The sequence below is a fragment of the Alexandromys fortis genome, unplaced genomic scaffold (assembly GCF_014885135.2).
Source record: "Alexandromys fortis isolate MF-2015 unplaced genomic scaffold, M_Fortis_MF-2015_v1.1 scaffold_18, whole genome shotgun sequence".
Lineage (NCBI taxonomy): Eukaryota > Metazoa > Chordata > Mammalia > Rodentia > Cricetidae > Alexandromys > Alexandromys fortis.
The window spans coordinates 11,479,983-11,498,865 of NW_026067897.1; the positions used below are offsets into that span (position 1 = coordinate 11,479,983).

The window sequence follows — 18,883 nt, forward strand, 5'->3', positions numbered from 1 at the left end:
TAGGGGAGGCTTTTGCTATGCAGATAATATAAGGGTCATTTAGGCTAATAGGTATCTTCCATCTTGGTTGAGAAAGATTGATATGTCCTGGCCCTTCAGATACCAAATATCACAGGCTATTCATCACCTTCAGTTCCCCAGCCTCCTGGATAGAAAAACAGGTTTTTCATCTTTTCTTTTGAAAAGACAACTCCATTACTTAATGTTCTTAGTTTTACTGGTGACTGTGTGTACAAGGACATTTGTACTCTCAACAGAAGGGCATGGGTGAGAGCTGCCATCACTACTATAGCAGTCCAGGCCCAGACCCATCATGCCCTGGCATCATGGAATCCCAAAAGAAGATTAAATAACAAGGATAGGAAAGAAGGGGATAGAAAGGCAAGCAAATGTCCTGCAGCATAGGAAGTCTGCAGATGTGGTGGTGTTGGGAGAGGAACTCAGTGGCTGGATGTGCTGCTGACCTGTATCAACCATGTGCCATCAATGTTTTTATCAGCACCATCATGGCTGCCTTCTTGTGGTTTGGTTGCCCACTTGGTCATTGCCATCTTTAGTCAACCCATTTGACCTCTTCCTGTGGTCAGCAAGCAGACCTGCACGTGTGCAAGCCCACTTCCCTCTTTTGCCCTTCATTCTTGCTCCATCCATTACAAATGTTCATATATATGTGTGTGTGTGTGTGTGTGTATCCTTATAACCAGCAATTCCCCAGTCCTAGCAGGTTTTACACACACACACACACACACACACACACACACACACACACAGGGAGAGAGAGAGAGATCCATGCACAGCCAGTGAATTCCTTAATGAAGAAAGTTAAGAAAGGAATTAAATCATCAGGGAATTCTAGAGGAGAAGGTTAGTGAGCTACACAACGTTTTCAGGCAGTAGAAGAGCTAAAAAGTTTATTTTTAGCAAAATTATGATGAATAGGGTACAGATCGTTTAAATCAGTATATCTCTTCTTTTCTCCCAGCATGCATAGAATCAGGTAGCCAAGCAACCTGTCCTGACTTCCATCAGTGACAAACAGCAATGTGAATGTGTAAAACAAATAAACCCTTTCCTCCCTAACTTGCCTTTTGGTCATGGTGTTTCATTGCAGCAATAAGAACCCTAACTAAGACAGTGGCTTAGGTCTACAACTGCTTTTACCTGTAAACTATGAGGTCATTTCATTTGCTGTGATAAAAAACAAACCAAGACAGAACACTCGTCTGGGAGGTGAAAGATGGATTGCATGCATCCCTGAATGATCCATGTTCCTCAGTTCCATTTCAAATAATTCAAGATTGAGAGAAAACTTTTATGTTTTATTTTTCTGTGTGAAAATACCCACATTTCTTTCAATAAAAATTAAAATATGCTTATTTGAAGCTTTGTGAACATAACGAACTATTAAATTGAAAATTCATTCTTCAGGTTGGTAGATTCTGATAATATGGCCATCCTTTCTGACGGAAGCATCTTCCACTTCAGCATCGCGTTTCTTGGCAAACACCCAAGCCTGGCCCACCTAGAGCACAGTGTGCTCCAACACCATGACCCATGCAGGCGGTTACTGTTTCTTTCACAAGGAATTGTCACATCTTCATGAACTGTGACTTTCAGTCCTGGCACGGTGCTAAGTGAAGTATTCAGACTGGAGGAAGGGTTAGTTGGGAAAGACTTGAATGCCTTGTCTTTGGAGGGGGACCAGGGTTTTAACTCATGCAGAACAGAAGCGCCACCATTTGCTCTCTGTGTGTCCGCTGCAGGCAGAGCAGAGGCTAGTGCATGCCGTGCCCTCGAGAACACGCTACCGTTACTGTGAGTGGGAGCGGACAGTCTTTCTAAGGCTGTCCTACCCCCCTTTTTTTCCGGACAGGTATTACTAAAGGTAGTTGCAGTTACACTGTGAGTCTCTAGCTCTCTGAAGAGGGAGACATTGTTGCTACAACAGTCTGAGATCCACTCTAGCAGAGGACATCCTACCTCTAGACTTCCTGGGCTGGATGCAGTCCGTGAGTTATTTTCTGGATTTATTAATAATAAATATATTCGAAGCCACCTATGCCTCCACTGCTTTTTCAGCTAAGGACTTGAGCAAATCCTTGTAGACGGTGGAGTTCATGAAGCGGGGGTAGGAGTCTCTGTGCATGAGGGTGTAAATCTGAAGCTGGGCATCGTCAAATATGTGCTGGGAAGGGTCCACCATGTTTCTGTTGATGCCTTCCCGAACTCGGGAGTCCAAGCTGACCTGTGGACGGAAGCAGAGCTGGATGTGTTACTTCCCTTGTAAAACCATCCAAACGCCATGATTGTTTTACCTTTCAAAAGGCCAAACCAAACAAGATCTCCCAATGTCTGAACTGCTGAGAGAAACTGACAGGTGAAAGAAGGGAACTCTGGGACTTCCGTGGCCTCAGTAACCCCAGCAGGAGTGGCCCCAGTGGCCCCTGAAGGTCTGTGGGGCAGACTGCTGCACCAACGCCAGAGGACTCTGTAGGTCATACTGAGGGGCCATGCCCTGTATTTCTCACAGGTCATAAGGAACGCTGGCTGCTTTAGACTATCACACACTGCTTTGCTTCTTCTAAACAAGTGTGAGATGGCCTTTGAAGATGGACAGTGGTGAGCACTGACTCATCCCTGTTAATGGAGGCAAAAACCTGGGAGCTGCAGGTGCCTGACCAGCTAGAAACTGGGTGTAGGTTCCTGGTGTCGGTCCAGGCTAAAGGGAAGGGGTCTGTAAAGTGAAGGGCTCCATCAGAGCCTGGGAGCCAGTGGCATCCAGGTTTCCATCTGAAGGGACTCTAGCCCACTTGAACAGGTGGCTCTGGCAAGCCTTGTCCTTCTCCCCCATTCCCTCTGCCTGGATAAAACCTGTTAGATTACATTCTGGAAGCTAGCCCCCAAGGTCCATTCCCTTATTTGGCCACTCCCTCTTCCCGAGGCTGACTACAAGGTCCAGCCACCAAATATTGAAGTCCAGCAATCAAAAGTCCCCTTTGGCTCACCTAATCTCCATGCCCAATTAAAGAAAACACTTCATCTTAACACAGTGTTTTTCCCTTATATGTTTACAAACTGTCATTTTCGTATGGGTCATATCTATCTCCTCTCTATCCTCGCTGTCTCCTTTGTCCTCTGGGACAGATACCCCTCTCCACTTTACCCTGTTCCATCTCCTTCTCCCTCTATCTCCTGTCTGTGTCCCTTATCCCTGCCCTCTGTTCCTTTGGGACAAATAAATCTCCTTTGTTCTGCTGACACCTTCACTAGCCTAGCTGTCACTGCTGTCTCTATAGTAAGCTAAATGGGAATTCCTATTAATGAACTCTTCTTGGAAAGTCAAATGGTGGTTGTTTCTAGGCTTATTGGTTTATAAGGTTTGGTTGGTTGGTTGGTTGGTTTTCCAAGACTGGGTTTCTCTGTATAACAGCCCTGGCTGTCCTGGAACTTGCTCTGTAGACCGAAATGTCCTTGAACTCCAAAGGTCGCTTGCCTCTGACTCCCGAGTGCTGGGATTAAAGACATAAACTCCTACCACCTGGCTGTTTATAAGTATTTTTATTAGAAATAAAGTGTTTGAATACTAGCAAGCTCTTTCAAGAGAACCACCCATTCTCCCAGTTTAGTGGCCTATGTATCTCTTATTTTCTTTCTCTTTCTACCTGCCCACCCATTCCTTCGATCTCCATTTCTCTCTTCCCCTCTCCCTCTCTCCTCCTTTCTGGACAGTCTCACTATATAAAGTAGATCTTGGTGTCCCAGGTGTTCAGATCACAGGCCTGAAGGCCTGAACCACTGTCCTGCTTCTTTAACACATTTGTCTCCTTCCCTCTGCCACACCGCTTCCCTTCTGACCTTCTGGAGTCTGTCCACCACCTCTCCCAACACACTCTGTGATTTGGCCAAGGGGCTCTTTCTAAAGTGCAAACTCCATCCTGAGACTCAGCTGTGCCTTGCCCTGGTTTGCTGGATTAAGTTCAAAGTGGAGCAGTCCCATGACCCGTCTATGGTCATTAGCTTCCTGTAATTTCCAGCTCCACCTTACTCTTCAACTCCACAGGTGTCTGAACCACTTGGGATTTAAAGAAGGAAGGACCTAGTGTTATGATGATCTGTCCTGTCATTCTGCCGAGGCAAGTGGATCTTTAGCTTCGTCCAGCTTCCTCTCCCCTTTTGAAGAGGTGGCTGCTGCCATTCTCTCTCTCTCTCTCTCTCTCTCTCTCTCTCTCTCTCTCTCTCTCTCTCTCTCTCTCCTTTCCTCTTCTATCCCCCTCCCCCTCCTCCCTCCCACTAAATAAACTTTCTATCCAAATTCTCTCTGCATGGTGTACCCGTCTGTCTCGCCCGCCTGAGACCCACAGAGGTGGGTAGTGGGACCGGCTGCCCCTCCTGGCCCACCGCTGTCCTGCTCAGGTCACCCGCTGGGGTCTCCCACCTGCCAAGGGGACCCAGCCTTCACCGCTGACCAGCACGCTAAGGTTTCTGGCCAGCTGCTGCCCCGCTGGGGACACCTGCCGGTTTTTTTTTTTTTTTTGAAAATAACACCTAGAAAGTCTTGTTTTGTTCTGTCCGGGTCAGCCTCTCCCTCCATCTGCCTGATGAGGCAGGTCCACTAGAGATGCTATAGTGAGCAGAACTGTCTAGTGGGGAATTCAGTCACAAGGCCACGCTGGTAGTTTTTACTGCAGAACAGTAAAAAAAAAAAATTTTTTTTAAAGTTATAAAACAAGGCACAAACGGAACCTCGTTTTGGATAGCTGTGCCATGAAGAAGCTCCTTTTTCTAGGTCTGCTGCTGTCCACCACAGCTCTGGTAATTTGCCAGCACCTGGTACCGCGGGAGCACCTGCTGCCGCCATGATCATTGCTCAAACACTGCAACACCCTCACCCGTGGCTTCACTGATCCTAGTCCCAGGATATCCTCATTCCCTTGAGCTTCTGACAATTTCCCTTCCGTTATCCTTTGTCTAGCTTCCACCTCTCTTCCTATGGATTCACTGCAATCCCACACTGAGAGGCTGGCCCATCATCATACCATGGATGCTCGTGGTTCTGACCGCCTCTGGGAGGTCCCTGACCACAGGAGAGAAACTGCCTTATTAACCACCGTCTTAGCAGAATACAGCAGGAGATAACCTTGATTGTGAAATTGCTGATACAGGGCACCTGGATCCAAAAACATGGCAACTTTCAGTGCTGCAGATTTGAAGAAACGTGCTAAGTTTAACTTGCTTAGTCTCACTTTTATGGCGTTTGTTTGTGATGTTAACACGACGCCGTGGGGGAGATGGACACATGTTCAGCACTTTCAGCAATGCTGTAACTAGAAAGACACCCCAGAAAAAAACTTTACTCAAAATAGTGGAATAACTCTACTTGAATGAGTGTTTATAGGGTACGGCGTTCTTAAACAACAGGAAGACTGGAGAGTACTTATCTAGCATGTGGGCAGCCCTAGGCTTATCCTCAGAGCCACAGAACAGAAAGCAGAGCAGAGGCAAGTGTCAGTGTGAGGGCCAAAGCTGCTGTGAACCATGGGCGTTAAAAAAAAAAAAAAAAAAAAAACCTAAAAAAAGTTTCACACTTCTCTCAGGGTCCTCAGGATCTGGAAGCTATGGTGGGGAGGAGCCCAGGGCTGTGCTTTGAACTATCTCTACGTGTGCAAGCAACGTGTGACCAAACACAGAAGCAGGCAACTTAGCAATGGCTTTCGGAAGACAGTTCTGCAGACACACACCTCTTTAGGAGACAGAACAGAAATGTAATCTTCGTAGATTATCTTGGCTTTCTCCTCGATGGTGCTTTGATTCGCTTCCCTCTTCAGTTCTTCACAGGCCATCCAGAAAAGCATGTTTTCTTCGCTGAACTCCGTCCGGAGGAATTCCCGGAATGCGTTTCTTCCAGCCGGAGTGACCATTAGGTTATCAAAGGACTGGGCCCAGGCACAGACTTCTTCCAGAGTGGGAGTGGGGCTGAGCAGTGGTCCAAAGGAACAAAAGGAAGATGTTACTGCTGGGGAATCCAGTTTCCGTCGCAAAGTTACAACATACTGCTATAAAACACACAAATGTTTGGCCCTTCCTAAAAGGGAGAACACCCCTCTCGTTTCCTTAAGCCTTTGGCTAAAACACTTACAAGCCGGATTTGTATTTATTGGAGTGTGTTGTAGCTTCATTTTTTTTTTTTTCTTTTTTTGGTTTGTCAAGACTGGGTTTCTGTGTGTAACAGCCCTGGCTCTTCAGGAACTCACTCTGTAGACCAGGCCTGCCTCTGTTGGGAATCAAAGGCATGAGCCGTCATGTCCAGAGCATTCTTGTGCAACCTTACAGCAATACTTTGTTTATGGTTGACAGTACTTTTAAATTACAGAAGCGAAGAAAAATCCTGCAGCCGCTTGACCCCAAACCTCTCAATTATCCCAGACAGAGCTAAGTCCCACTTCACACAGGCCCAGCAGAACATGAGTGGGCAATGCCCACTGGCTGCTTTTGAAGATCCACGTGCCATTTGAGAAAAAGAAAAGAACATACATGGTACATTCCCGGGTGAGGAGTGGTGGTGCCGTCATTCTCCATGGCCACTGTGTCTGTCCTGAGTTCCCAAGTGATGGCACTCGGGCTCTGACGTGACCTTGTGTCAACAGGCAGGGACTCAGTACAGCCTTTGCATAACTCAGTCTCCAGACAAACCTGGCAGACCAGGAAGTCTTGCACTGCTGAGAACTGCTTAGGTAATGGTTGCTTCAGACAACTCCTAGATCAGATAAGAGGTTTTACCTTGCTGAAACTGCTGAACTAAAGGTATCTTTGGCTCTTTGGAGTAACAATAAAAAGACTTTTGCAAAGTCATGAGGCAGGCAGAAGCTGACTCTCCAGTTGCTGCTAAAGCGTAAAACATTCTGGAGTGACCCAGCTAACACAGACCACAGACAAGACAGTGACAATATGATTGATTGGCTAGGAAAATGCCCTTGCCCTTAAGAGCCAGCCATGATTGGGTAAGGCCTGCTGGGCTTCACTTCCCGGTTACCATCTTTGAGGGGCTTTTGTTTTTTGTTTCTGTTGGCTTGTTTCTTGTTTTGTTTTATTTATTGTAGTTAGTATTTTTTGTTTTTCGAGACAGGATTTCCCTTTGTAGCCCTGGCTGTCCTGGAACTCTGTAGACCAGGCTGGCTTCAAACTCATAGAAATCTGCCTGCCTCTGCCTCTGTTTCCAGAGTGCTGGTGTTAAAGGGTGTGTACTACCACTGCCCTTGAGTTTAACTGCACTGAGATCAGAAGAAGCCTATTTAACAGTGATCCTTAGTATCTCCCTTCTTTTGCCTTTTCACAGTTCCACATCTTTATGTTTCATTGAAAAAATGTATTCTGTAGCTTTTAAGATTTTTATAAAATGGCAAATACATTGTTTTCTGTGACTTACTTTTCCTATCTTGTTAAGATTTACCCACACGGCCTTGTAAGTAGGATTCTCATCTCACTTCCTGTTTTTATATGGATTTTGGCATCCCTGGTAATAAGAGCCTCTCAGATATCATATAGAAGATGAATGACCTACTCCCGACCATCTTGTGAAAGTGGCCTATTAAACAGTCTAGCTGCAATGTTGACTCTGGATACAAAGTTACTGGTTAGATTTTGTCACCCAAAGGCAGTACAAATGCCCAGAATCTCAGAATATGGCTTTATTCAGAAGTGGGTCCTTGGACTGGAGAGATGGAACTTAACTCAGCAGTTAAGAGAACTGGTTTCTCTTCCAGAAAACCTGGGTTCAATTCCCTCCCAACACCTACTTGGTGGCCTGTTGGGGCCCTAGGCACTCATGTGGTACACCGATACACATGCAGGCAAAACATCTACCTATACATCTCAAAATAAATTATTACAAAGAAAAAAAATGGCTCCTTGTAGACTTAACTTAAAATGAGGTCACTAGTCGAGGCATCATCTGGGATGAAACGGGAACTCTTATTAACAGAGCAAATTTGGTATAGACGTGAGCAGAGAGAGAAGCTCTGGAACACATGGAGAATATGGTCACATGACTGGAGCAATGTGTGTAGTGGCCAGTGGACCCCAGAGGTGCAGGCAGCTGACCAATGCCAGAGGAGAAAGGAAGAAAGTCTGCTCTAGGGCCTGGGAATCAGTACAGAGAAATCTCTGCTGACACTCGATCTTGGATTTCTGGTCTTGGAACCGTGACATAAAAGATTTTTGATATTTTAAGCTACCCAGGTTTGAATACTTTTTTAAAAAAATATTTATTTATTTATTTATTTATTTATTTATTTATTTATTTATTATTAATACAATATTCTGTCTGTGTGTATGCCTGCAGGCCAGAAGAGGGCACCAGACCTCATTACAGATGGTTGTGAGCCACCATGTGGTTGCTGGGATTGAACTCAGGAAGAACAAGCAATGCTCTTAACCTCTGAGCCATCTCTCCAGCCCCTTGAATACTTTTTAATGGCAAATAAATTTAGAAAGTTATCACAGTTTAACAGTCTGGAACTATTCGGACCGTTTCCTTATGTCTAAGTTTCTGGACCATATGCTAACATCTCTTTTTCTGTATGGAAGTGGGACTTCACTCACTAATGCTTAATCCCAGCACTTGAGAGACAGAGGCAGGCAGATCTCTGTGAGTTCGAGGTTGCTCTGGTCTATATACTGAGTTCTAAGACAGCTAGACAGCTAGGGCTACTTAAAGAGACCGTGTCCCCGGCTCCCTTCCACCAAAAAAAAAAAAAGAGTAACTAAATAAAAACCTAAGTATTGAGATTCACGTTTGCTCTGTTTATTGTATTCTCAGCATTCCATAGTTTGATATGATTACATTTTCATATAGTTATGTTATTTCTTAAAATGTATTATGATTTATTTATTGAGGATATAATGAATTGATAGTGATCTTAGAAATATCAAACAGAATAGGATTTTACTGTACATGTTTTTGGTTTTAATTGCTTTGGGGCTAGTAGTACAGTCTGCTGAATAATGAGCCTAGTAATATATCCAGACAGTTTACAAAAGCCAGGCCAGGATGGTGGTGCACACCTCTAATTCCAGTACTTTGGTGGCTATGGAAGGAAGATTGTACATTTGAGGCCAGTCTGCTCTATGTAGTGAGTCCTGTCTTTGAACAAAACTTTTTAAAAGGGCAGTGATCGTAACTAAGTGGTAGAGCACTGCTTAGCAAGTTCAAGGCCCTGGATTTGATCCCTGGTACTGTCCCAAACCCAAGCAATGCAAGCAAAAATCAATCAAACAACAACAACAACAAAAAAAAAACACAAAAAGCAAAACTAAACTTCATGAGAAAAAGCATATTCAACAGTTACAAATATTTTCTGTATGCTTGAGAATTTTTTTCAGATGGCCAAAAGTAGCTCTTACAGAAGCCGTGCAACTTGTTTTTAGCATAAACTATAGCTAGTTAGTTGTAGGCCCATATTTCTGTATGGTGTGGCAGCCAAGCACAAAAGCCATAGACCCGGTCTGAGGTGGTCACGTAGCTCTGCAGACAAGCTGTCTCTTCCTAACAAGAGGTCAGGAAGTTGTTGCTCCTTTTTTGTAATTTGGAGGATATCTTATAGAGATGCTAATTCAGGCCTGGGTGACAGCTAGCATACAGGTAGAATGCGGATGAGTAACGCCCATTCACCTGGTTGCCTAGGAGACAGCCTAATGTGTTTTCCTGCTCAATTTATGTGATGGTATATAAGATGTTTGGAGAATAAACGAGAGAGTTCTTCAGGAGATCTTCAGGAGAAAAGACCCTGAGATGCCCTTCCATCATGACCATGTAAGCTGTGATTGATTATTCCTCGCAACTCCATACCAGTTCAGTTAAGGGAAATAATTATCTGTGTTGGACCCGCACGGCCTCCAACAGTTAGTTTGTCTAATTCTTCATCCCTTAGGGTAGCCATGTGGTGGCAGGTTTGTAATCTACTCTAGAAACTTTTGTTTACATTGGGAACTACAACTTATACTTGGTAACTTACTTAATGAGTTTTGTTTTTTAAGTATTTTATTATTTCCTTATTTTTTGTATGACATTTTAAATACATGCAAAAACTAAGATTTTTGCAATGGGAATCTCTATGATCTACAAATCAGAAAGATAAATCTCGTATTTTTTTTTTTTTTACTTTGGTGATGCCAGCCGAACACAGGGCCTTGTGCAGGCTGCCTAGGGGTGAAGGGTGTACAGCAAGAATTTGATACGTAGATGTCCTAGCTAGCTTTCACTGTCTGCTTGGTCCAGCCTAGAGTCACCTAAGGAGAGGAAAGCCCCGCGGAGGAACTGATTCCATCAGACTGCCTTGTGGGCATATCTGTGGGAAACTCTCTTGATTGGTAATTGACATAGGAGGGCCCAGTTGACTGTGGTCCCCACAATTCCCTGGGCAGACTGTCTCAGGCTGGTTAAGGAACTGAGCCTGAGTGAGCAATTTAGCATCGATCCTCCATGGTTTCTGTTCTACATCCTGGACTGTAAGTTCCCTGGTTTGAGGTGATACTGCACAAAACAGCAAGCGGGCCTTCTTCCAAGTTGTTGCTTCAGTTCCTGTCCTGACCTCCCTTAGTGATGGACTGCGGCATGGAAGCATAAGCCAAAAAATTCCTTTCTTCCCATAAGAAGTCAGGCACAAAACTGACTGGAAGATTAAACATAATTAATAGTGAACGAGATGACTGTTAGTATAATTAACTTCAAATGCCACTTTAAAAAGCCAATATAATGTTATTTTTACCTAAAATGTTACAACAAATAGAGTCACACAAGACAAATGCAACTAATTATGTGTACCTAGTATCTGAGCATATGACAGCAAGTAGCACCAAGCGTATGAGTACCTAGTACCCAAGCAGATGGCATCAAGAGGAACCAAGTGTATGAGTACCTAGTACCCGAGCAGATGGCAGCAAGAGGAACCAAGTGTATGAGTACCTAGTACTCATTGGATGTGACTTGGAACAAAGCCATTGTGTGGGAAGTCCTTCTGTATATGTGTTGCTTTTATTGGTTAATGAATAAATAATCTGCATTGACCTGTGATAGGACAGAGTAGAGCTAGGTGGGGAAAACTAAACTGAATGCTGGGAGAAAGAAGGTGGAGTTAGAAAGATGTCATGTAGCCACCAGAGGGAAAAGTGAGCTCCCAGCTGAATGCTTGCTGGTAGGCCTCAAGCCTCATGGTAAAATATAAAATAATGGAAATGGGTTAATTCTAGATGTAAGAGCCAGCTAGTAATATGCTTAAGCTATTGGCCAAACAATTTTTGTGTGATTATTTCAGGTCAGGGCAGCTGGGAAATGAACAAGCAGCCTCCTACTACAAAGCCAGGCCAAGCTACACTGGATATTTCCCTTTTCCCTTTGGCCAAACTCACTTCCCTATTCAGAATTCACAGCCGCCCTTGGCTGGCTTAGCTACAAAAACTATTATCATCCTTGTTTTACACACACACAAATGAAGGCAGCATGTGGCCATTATTAAGCCAAAGCTGGAGGTCACACAAATAGGACAATCAGATTTCTGCAAGCTGCTGTAGCAGCGTAGCGCTTGGGAGCCATGGCACAGAATACAGCACCCTGGGGTCTGTGAGACACCTGCTGTTTCTGACCAAGAAACCGCATATACTGTGTGGAGTGGGGCGGGGTGTTGCTGGATCTCCCAGACTTTGAAAACCTGGGCAAATATACATAAGGTAGAGATGAAAGGAAGTTTACACAACCGAGACGGGCTACACGGGCTACTCTCTTATCTCCAAAGATAAACAAATTAATAGAGAACTATTTGAACAATGCTATTAGTAAATTTTTCTAATGTCTGCACTTATAAAAGGCCTCATATTAAGAACAGGTATAAAGGGGCTGGAGAGCTGACTTGGCAGTTGGTAGCATTGGCTGCTCTTGTAGAGGAGTAAGGGTTGGTTCCCAGCACCCACATGGTAGCTCATAGGCTCCTGTAACCCCAGTCCCAGGGGACCCGACACCACTTTCTGATATCCATATGTACCAAGCACGCACCTGGTGTACATACGTATATACATGAAAGCAAAATACTCACATATATGAAAAAATATTTAAGAAAGAATAAACTAAAGAATAGGTGTAAGAATAGTTAAGGAAAGGTAACTCCATAGGAAATTTGGTAAAAGAAAAAGAGTCAAGGGAAGAAATATAAAGGGAAAAGCAATACGAAGCTGGGTGTGGAGGTTGCACACCAAAACCCAGCAAGAGGAGTAACAGGAAGTGAGCTGGCAACTCACTCCTGCATCAAATACCCCCAAATTAAACATTAAAAATGGAAACATAAAATTAAAGGCCAAAACTTTACATTATGTATTTTTTTTTCTTCTTCAAAACACTTAGATTTTTAAATAGCAGATTGCTAGTGGTTTCCACTGAATTCGAACATTCTGCTGCAGGGAAAGGGAGGCTCACAGTCCCAGGCTTCCAGGTTCTGCAGGGAGGAGGAGGCTCACAGACCCAGGCTTCCAGGAAGCAGAAGTATGAAATAGACACAAGGCGCTTCCTTGAGATTGTACGAGCAGTCATGACTGCTAGACAGGGCCTCTTAGTGCCCCTCTCCCAGGCCTGTGAGCGTTCAGGGGTGCAGCTTTTTTGAGCTGTCACCTGTGCTAAGTAGGCTTTGGAGATGAATCTGCCTTGGAGTCACCCTGTTTCTGCACGTAACCCCTTGCCTATGTCCATGTGAGTAACTCCAATACACTTATTGGCTTCAAGTCTCGGATATCTGTCAGTGCCCTATCTGGTAATTTGTAACTGAAAAAAATGGAATCCTTCAATTTTCCTGAAGACCAAATATGATGTATAATTATGGTTTTTACTTTTAAAATATAAAAATAAAATTACATCATTATGGGTTGTGAGAAGGGATCAACTTCTATTTGAATTTCAGTATTGGGACCAAAGAGTGGGCTGGCTTTTCTTCCTGATAGGAAATGAATTAAAAGGAATTCTGCCGAAGAAATTCAAAGCCACATTGAGATCTGATGTTATTAAATGGTAGTTATGGGAACATGTATGTGTTCTGTTGAAACTTGCAATCGAAAAGGCAAAAGGAAGATGCTGGCATCTCTGTCAGTATCGTGAGCTAATGAAACACAAGAGTTCACCTTTCCTCACACGCTGGAATGTCTGTCCTGAGTTCATAGGCGGCTTTTCCGGGTCTCTGGTCTTCCTGGTTTCTGACAGTGAGGCTGTAAAAAACAAGACAATTATTGGTGACTGAGAACGTCTGAAGAAATGTATTTCCTAAATAAATATGTTAAAGATAATTTTAGATACTCAAATAAAATTATTTTTTTAAAGATGTGACCCTGATTACTATTATTATTATTATTATTATTATTATTATTATTATTATTATTTGAGACGGGGTTTCTTGGTGTAGCTTTGGAGCCTGTTCTGGAACTTGCTCTGTAGAGCAGGCTGATCTCCAACTCACAGAAATCCACCTGCCTCTGCCTCCCGAGTGCTGGGATTAAAGGCGTGCGCTACTTACTGCCTGGCTTCTGATTGTTACTTTTAAGAAGACCAAAAGTGGGAGAGATGGTGAGTGGCAAAAGCACTTTCTGCAGAGAAACAGGGTTCAGTTCCCAGCACCCACATAGAAGTTCACGTTCCCAGGGATTGGATATCTTCTTTCTGACTTCTGTGGACACCAGTCACACACGTAGTACTAATATATGTTTAGGCAGAACACACAATAAAAAAAATAAGTAACTCTCCTAAAAAAGAAAGAAAAAAAAGCCAGGGGTGATGATACAAGCCTTTACTCCCAGCACTTGGAAGGCAGAGGCAGGTCTGTTGATCTCTACGAGTTCTAGGCCAGCCAGGGCTCCACGGTGAGACCCTGTCTCAAAAAATCAAAACAGAAAGAAAACGAGTTTTGTTTTTCCTTTGGGTAGGACCTGGTGAGATGGCAGGTGGTCCATTTCTGCCATTTGAGGAACTGACTCCTTCTTGGGTAGCTGGACCAGTGTTCATTCCTGACCCATCTGATGGGTCTCAAGGGATGCTTTCCCAACTGTTACTACTAGTTCAGTGGATTTGAAAAGTCACTGTGGTTTTGATGTGCATTTCACTGATGGTTGACATGGCCAAGCCTCTTTGCATCTATCACATATTTTCTCTGGAGACATGTCTTTTTCTATTCCTTAACATTTAAATATCAGTATATCTTTTACCTTTGAGATATATGGCTTTATACGTTTCAAAGATTTTATTTTTGTGTACATGGGCATTTTGCCTGCATGTATATGTCCATGCATACATGCATGGTTGGTGTCTACAGATGTCAGAAGAGGGCATTGGATGGATCCCTTGGAGCTGGAGTTACGAGAGTTTGCGAACCACTGTGTGGATCCTGGGGACAGAGTCCATGTCTTCTGCAAGAGCAGCCGGTGTTCTGAACTGTGGCAGCTGTAGATATTTTAGATACAAGCTCGAATGGCAGTTATTTTATGGACGTTATATTCTTCCTCTTTACTCATCAGTTTTAATAAAGGTTCTTTTGGACTTCCGGGGTGTTCTTGCATCATCGAAAATAGGGAGGCTTTTTTTCTGCTCTTTTCAAGTCCTAGGCTCCATCTACACACTTCCTCTTGGCTAATGCCTACCACACACTGTTAAATGGCAGGAGAGGCTGCCATGTCTTTCTCTCATTCTAAACTTTAGCAGGAAGGCTTCAGAAGCCCAGCAACTTAAAATGATGTTTCATTTTGATGCTGGAGACCAAACCTAGTACTTCATGAATGTTGAGCATGGGTTTTTCCCCCCTCAACATCTAAATGGATTTGTATCCTTGGTGATGGAGGCTTTTTGTTTTGCTACTGCATTATCAGTGTTTCTGTTCATTTTCCAAGGCTTTTCCTTAACATGCTATCTTATAAAAGTCTTTGAGCCTGCTTTTAGCAATCAGTTTTGTAAGTTTTTTTAGTGTGTGTGTGTGTGTGTGTGTGTGTGTGATAGAGAGACAGAGACAGAGAGACAGAGAGCTATTTTTACATAAAGGCAAAATCATTAAAAATTCAGAAATCCTTTTTACTTATTTCTTTTATGAAGCTAAAGCTAAAACGTTTCAATAAATAATGATTTTTAAAAAATGAAACAAAACAAAATAAAAACCCATTGGGAGGCACTGGGGTGGCATCCTGTGAATGCACCGGGCAGCATTTATCCTGCCTGACTTCCTGGCTTTTTTTGTAAGCAGAACACGTGACTGCACAGTGGGTATGAAAAAGCAAAGAGAAAAAGAAATTATGAATTTGACACAAGGCTGCAAAGAGAATTGGAAGCTATACTGTGAATTTAATAATGCATAATTTACTCAAACTTTGACATTTTTCCATCTTATTTTGCTAAAGCAGAGCAAGTTTAAAGGGAAAATGTCCTCTAGAGAAAAGGCACAGAGTATTCTTATGGTTCACTGTGTTTACAGGGGTCATCTGTGGCTGTTATCCCAGAAGACGATGACGAACACAAGCCAAGGCTCTGCTTGCCACACTTCAGCAATGTTCTGTAAGATTCAGGGGCTTCCCTTTCCAGTAAGAATGGAGCGGGACACCCTCCAGCATTACAGAAAACAATAAAGTTCATTGCTTTGTTAGCATCTGCTAATTATATGACTTCTTCACACACGAATATAATGCATTCTGACCACATGCATTTCATTGCTGGCCCTTGTCCCCATCTGAGCCCGTTCTTTCCAACCAATCTTTCTACCTTTATGTCCCCCTTTCTTTCTAGTTAGTGGTCTGGTGAGTTAGTGTTCCTTACATGGCATGGGTGACGTTAGCGTTCCTTACGTGGCTTGGGTGACGTTAGCATTCCTTATGTGACATGGGTGACGCTAGCGTTCTTTTATATGCCATGGGCGACGTTAGCGCTCCTTACGTGACATGGGTGACGTTAGCGTTCCTCATGTGACATGGGTGACATTAGCGTTCCTCACGTGACATGGGTGACGTTAGCGTTCCTTACATGGCATGGGCGATGTTAGTGTTCCTTAGCGTTCCTTTGGAAGGGCAGCCTGGGAGGGCAGGCTGGGCTACAAACAAACCAAACCAAACGCACTTCCTGGATGTGTCGTGAATAGGCTGTAGTCAAAGGCCCCCTCCCAGACATCAATGTCTCAGTAAAAAGCCCCTCCCAACCAATGTCTCAGTAAAAAGCCCCCAGTGTTACCAAGAACAGCTGCAGCAGCAGCACCAGCAAAAGCAGCAGGCGTTGGAGCCATGGCTCCCCGTGCCCTGCTGGCTTTGGATGGAGCCCTGGGTCTCACTTCCGCTGCACATCTGCTGCATCCGCATCTCAGTCCTCTCGGATCCCACAGGCTGCAAAAGAAAACAACAACAACAACAACAAAAGCAGTTGTGATCAAAATCCAGGTATTTGTATGTTTGGCTCACAGAGAAGGCGCTACACGATAATACCCAGGCTGTTTTTCAAACTGCTGAGATGTGCTGGACTCTGATGAGAACTTACTTAGCAAAGTTGATGGAACATGGCATAAGTTCCAAGGGTAAAACAGAGAAAAGGCTTGCCCTTAGGTAGTTTACTAAGGGAGGCAATTGGTATACAGAGGTCACTGGTAAGTTCTAATCACTGGAGCATTTCAGGTTCCATCTAGACTGAACCACAGCAGAGCAGTTAAAAGGGACAGTACAGGACACACTGACCCAGGAGTCTGAGCGCAGAGATGGACAGATGCGAGCTATGCCAAAACGGTCCACTGGACATCTGGAGGAGGTGGTGAGACGTGGCTCCGGTCTAAAGGCAGATCCATGCACGCTATTAATGACTTCACTAGCTGTGTGGCATTCACTAACTCCCCTCCAGCAGCACAACACTAAGAACCCTGCTTACTAAGTAGCAATTGCTTAGCATTTCCCAGGAAGCCAGGCCTCGAGCCAGCCTGGGATCTGCCCAGTCCTTGCAGGGACACTGCTCTTGCCCATAACACATCTCGCCATCAGCCTGCTTGTTGTTGCTGTGGTTGAAGATCAGAAGATTGAATGACAGAGGTGGGCATACGAGCAGCAAAGGAAAGGAGAAATTGCTACGTCCGATTTTGCTTTTGAAAACTGTCATTCAACTCTTGATGGAGCATACTGAAAGCTAAAATGCCACACACACACACACACACACACACAAACTTTAATAGAGCTTTAGAATTAAGTGCTAGATTTGTTTGTTCCTATTGACTGTGATGTAATCCTATGTGCAACTGGATTCACTCATTCATTCCGAAATGAGGTCTTGCCTGTGTTGCTCAGGCTGGCCCTGAACTCTTGCTCAAATGCTCCTGCTGCCTGAGCCCTATATATGGCATCTGGATTTCTTTTAATTAGCCAGGCCCATAAGCTTTAGGTTAAGAAACAAGAATTAGCAAAAGGCTAAGAAAGTTGGAAAATTCCCAGGAACCCGACACTTAAGGGAATCTTTCGAAAGTTCAGAGCAAACTCTGGATTAAAAAAATTATTCATTATTTATTTTGTGTATGTGTGGTGGTGTGTATGGTGTGTATACGTGTGTGTGTATGATATGGTGTGTCTATGTATGATTTATGTGCATGTGTGATGTACCTATGCAGTATGTGCATGCATGGTGTGTATGTATGACATGACTGTGTGGGGGCAAGTGTCTTTATCTCCTGAGTCATCTCGCCAGTTCACTCTTAGTCTAGATTGCATTCTTTTATTAATTTGAATTAAATGTAGTGTCACTAGTCAGAAAAATATTAAGCTATAATTAGCTCAGTAAAGCTATTGTTAATTTTTCTGGTGGTTTTAAACTGAATGACTTTACTTCATTAGCAGATGCTTACTTCATTATAGCTATTATAGCTTCCAGGTTTTAAAAATAGCCATTATTAAGTCACACACTGAGAATACAGTCAGGATAATAAGAATAAAATTTTTACAGAGGGAAAAACATCTTGTCTTTTATGGCCCAAGACACAGGTTCTTGTTTCATGAGGATATAGCATCATAGATGAGGTCCCAGTAAAGGACCTCAAAGGGCAGAGACTCAAAGACCCTTAGAAGCAGTCTTGAGAACCCTGCGTCCTTATCCCTGTCCTACCTGCTATCCCCTTTAATCTCCCCACCTTTTTATAATAAGAAAAAGATGGGAATGTTAGGATTCAGACATTATGCTGGCCTGTCCTGTCATCTGGCAGGATGTACTCAGGCAGTACCCTGGCCAGTCCAGGGTCCTAGTTTGTATGCAGGTGCAAAGGTCCCTTTAAGAGACAAATTCCACCCACTCCTGGCTCTTTCCTTCCTGTTGCTCTTCTGAAGAGGCAGGTCTCTGTTTCTCTCACTTCCTCCCTTTTCTCTGTCTGTGTTTGTCTCTCCCTTCCCTCCCAATACCTTCTTCTCAAAAAACTCCACGCTCAAGCTCTCTCTGCATGGTGTATACTGTTACCCGCAGGGGTCCTCCCCTGACCTGCTAAGGTCCTCACTCGTGCCATCTTAACAACAGGGAAATGAGGTCTGGAGATGGAATCACTGTTTTTAAATGCAAAGAGGGGAGTTGAGAGTGCAGTCCAGTTTGTGGGGTGTTTAGTTAAAAATGCCAGAAGCCTGAGTTCAATTCAGTTCCCAGTACCAAATAAAGTCAGGCATGGTGGAGACCCGTTATCCCAGCACCAAAAAAGTGAAGGTAGGAAGATCCGAAGTTCAGGATCACCCTTGGCTGTATTGGGTCCGATGCCAGTGCCGGCTACGTGGGATCCTGCTTCAAAGAAGGAGACAGCACTTCTATTTCAAGAGGAAAAGGTGCCTCTGTACTACATACTGTAAGGCGGAATCGGGATATCCAGATTGTAAAGTTAAC

The 18,883-nt window shown here is 43.8% G+C and overlaps 1 protein-coding gene across 4 annotated transcripts in view; it reads right to left on the minus strand.

Annotated features, from left to right (window-relative positions):
* Positions 1-864: 864 nt before the first annotated feature.
* The window catches only part of Rgs20 (regulator of G protein signaling 20), a 61,450-nt gene continuing 43,431 nt past the window's right edge, over positions 865-18,883 (minus strand). For all 4 annotated transcript variants that reach the window (XM_050165549.1, XM_050165540.1, XM_050165527.1 and 1 more), the window contains 4 exons: positions 16,229-16,377; positions 13,156-13,239; positions 5,739-5,973; positions 865-2,245 (listed from right to left, as the gene is read on the minus strand). In XM_050165549.1, the coding sequence (XP_050021506.1) occupies positions 2,057-2,245; positions 5,739-5,973; positions 13,156-13,239; positions 16,229-16,377 (657 nt within the window). In that variant the 3' untranslated portion in view covers positions 865-2,056. The remainder of the gene's footprint in view (positions 2,246-5,738; positions 5,974-13,155; positions 13,240-16,228; positions 16,378-18,883) is intronic.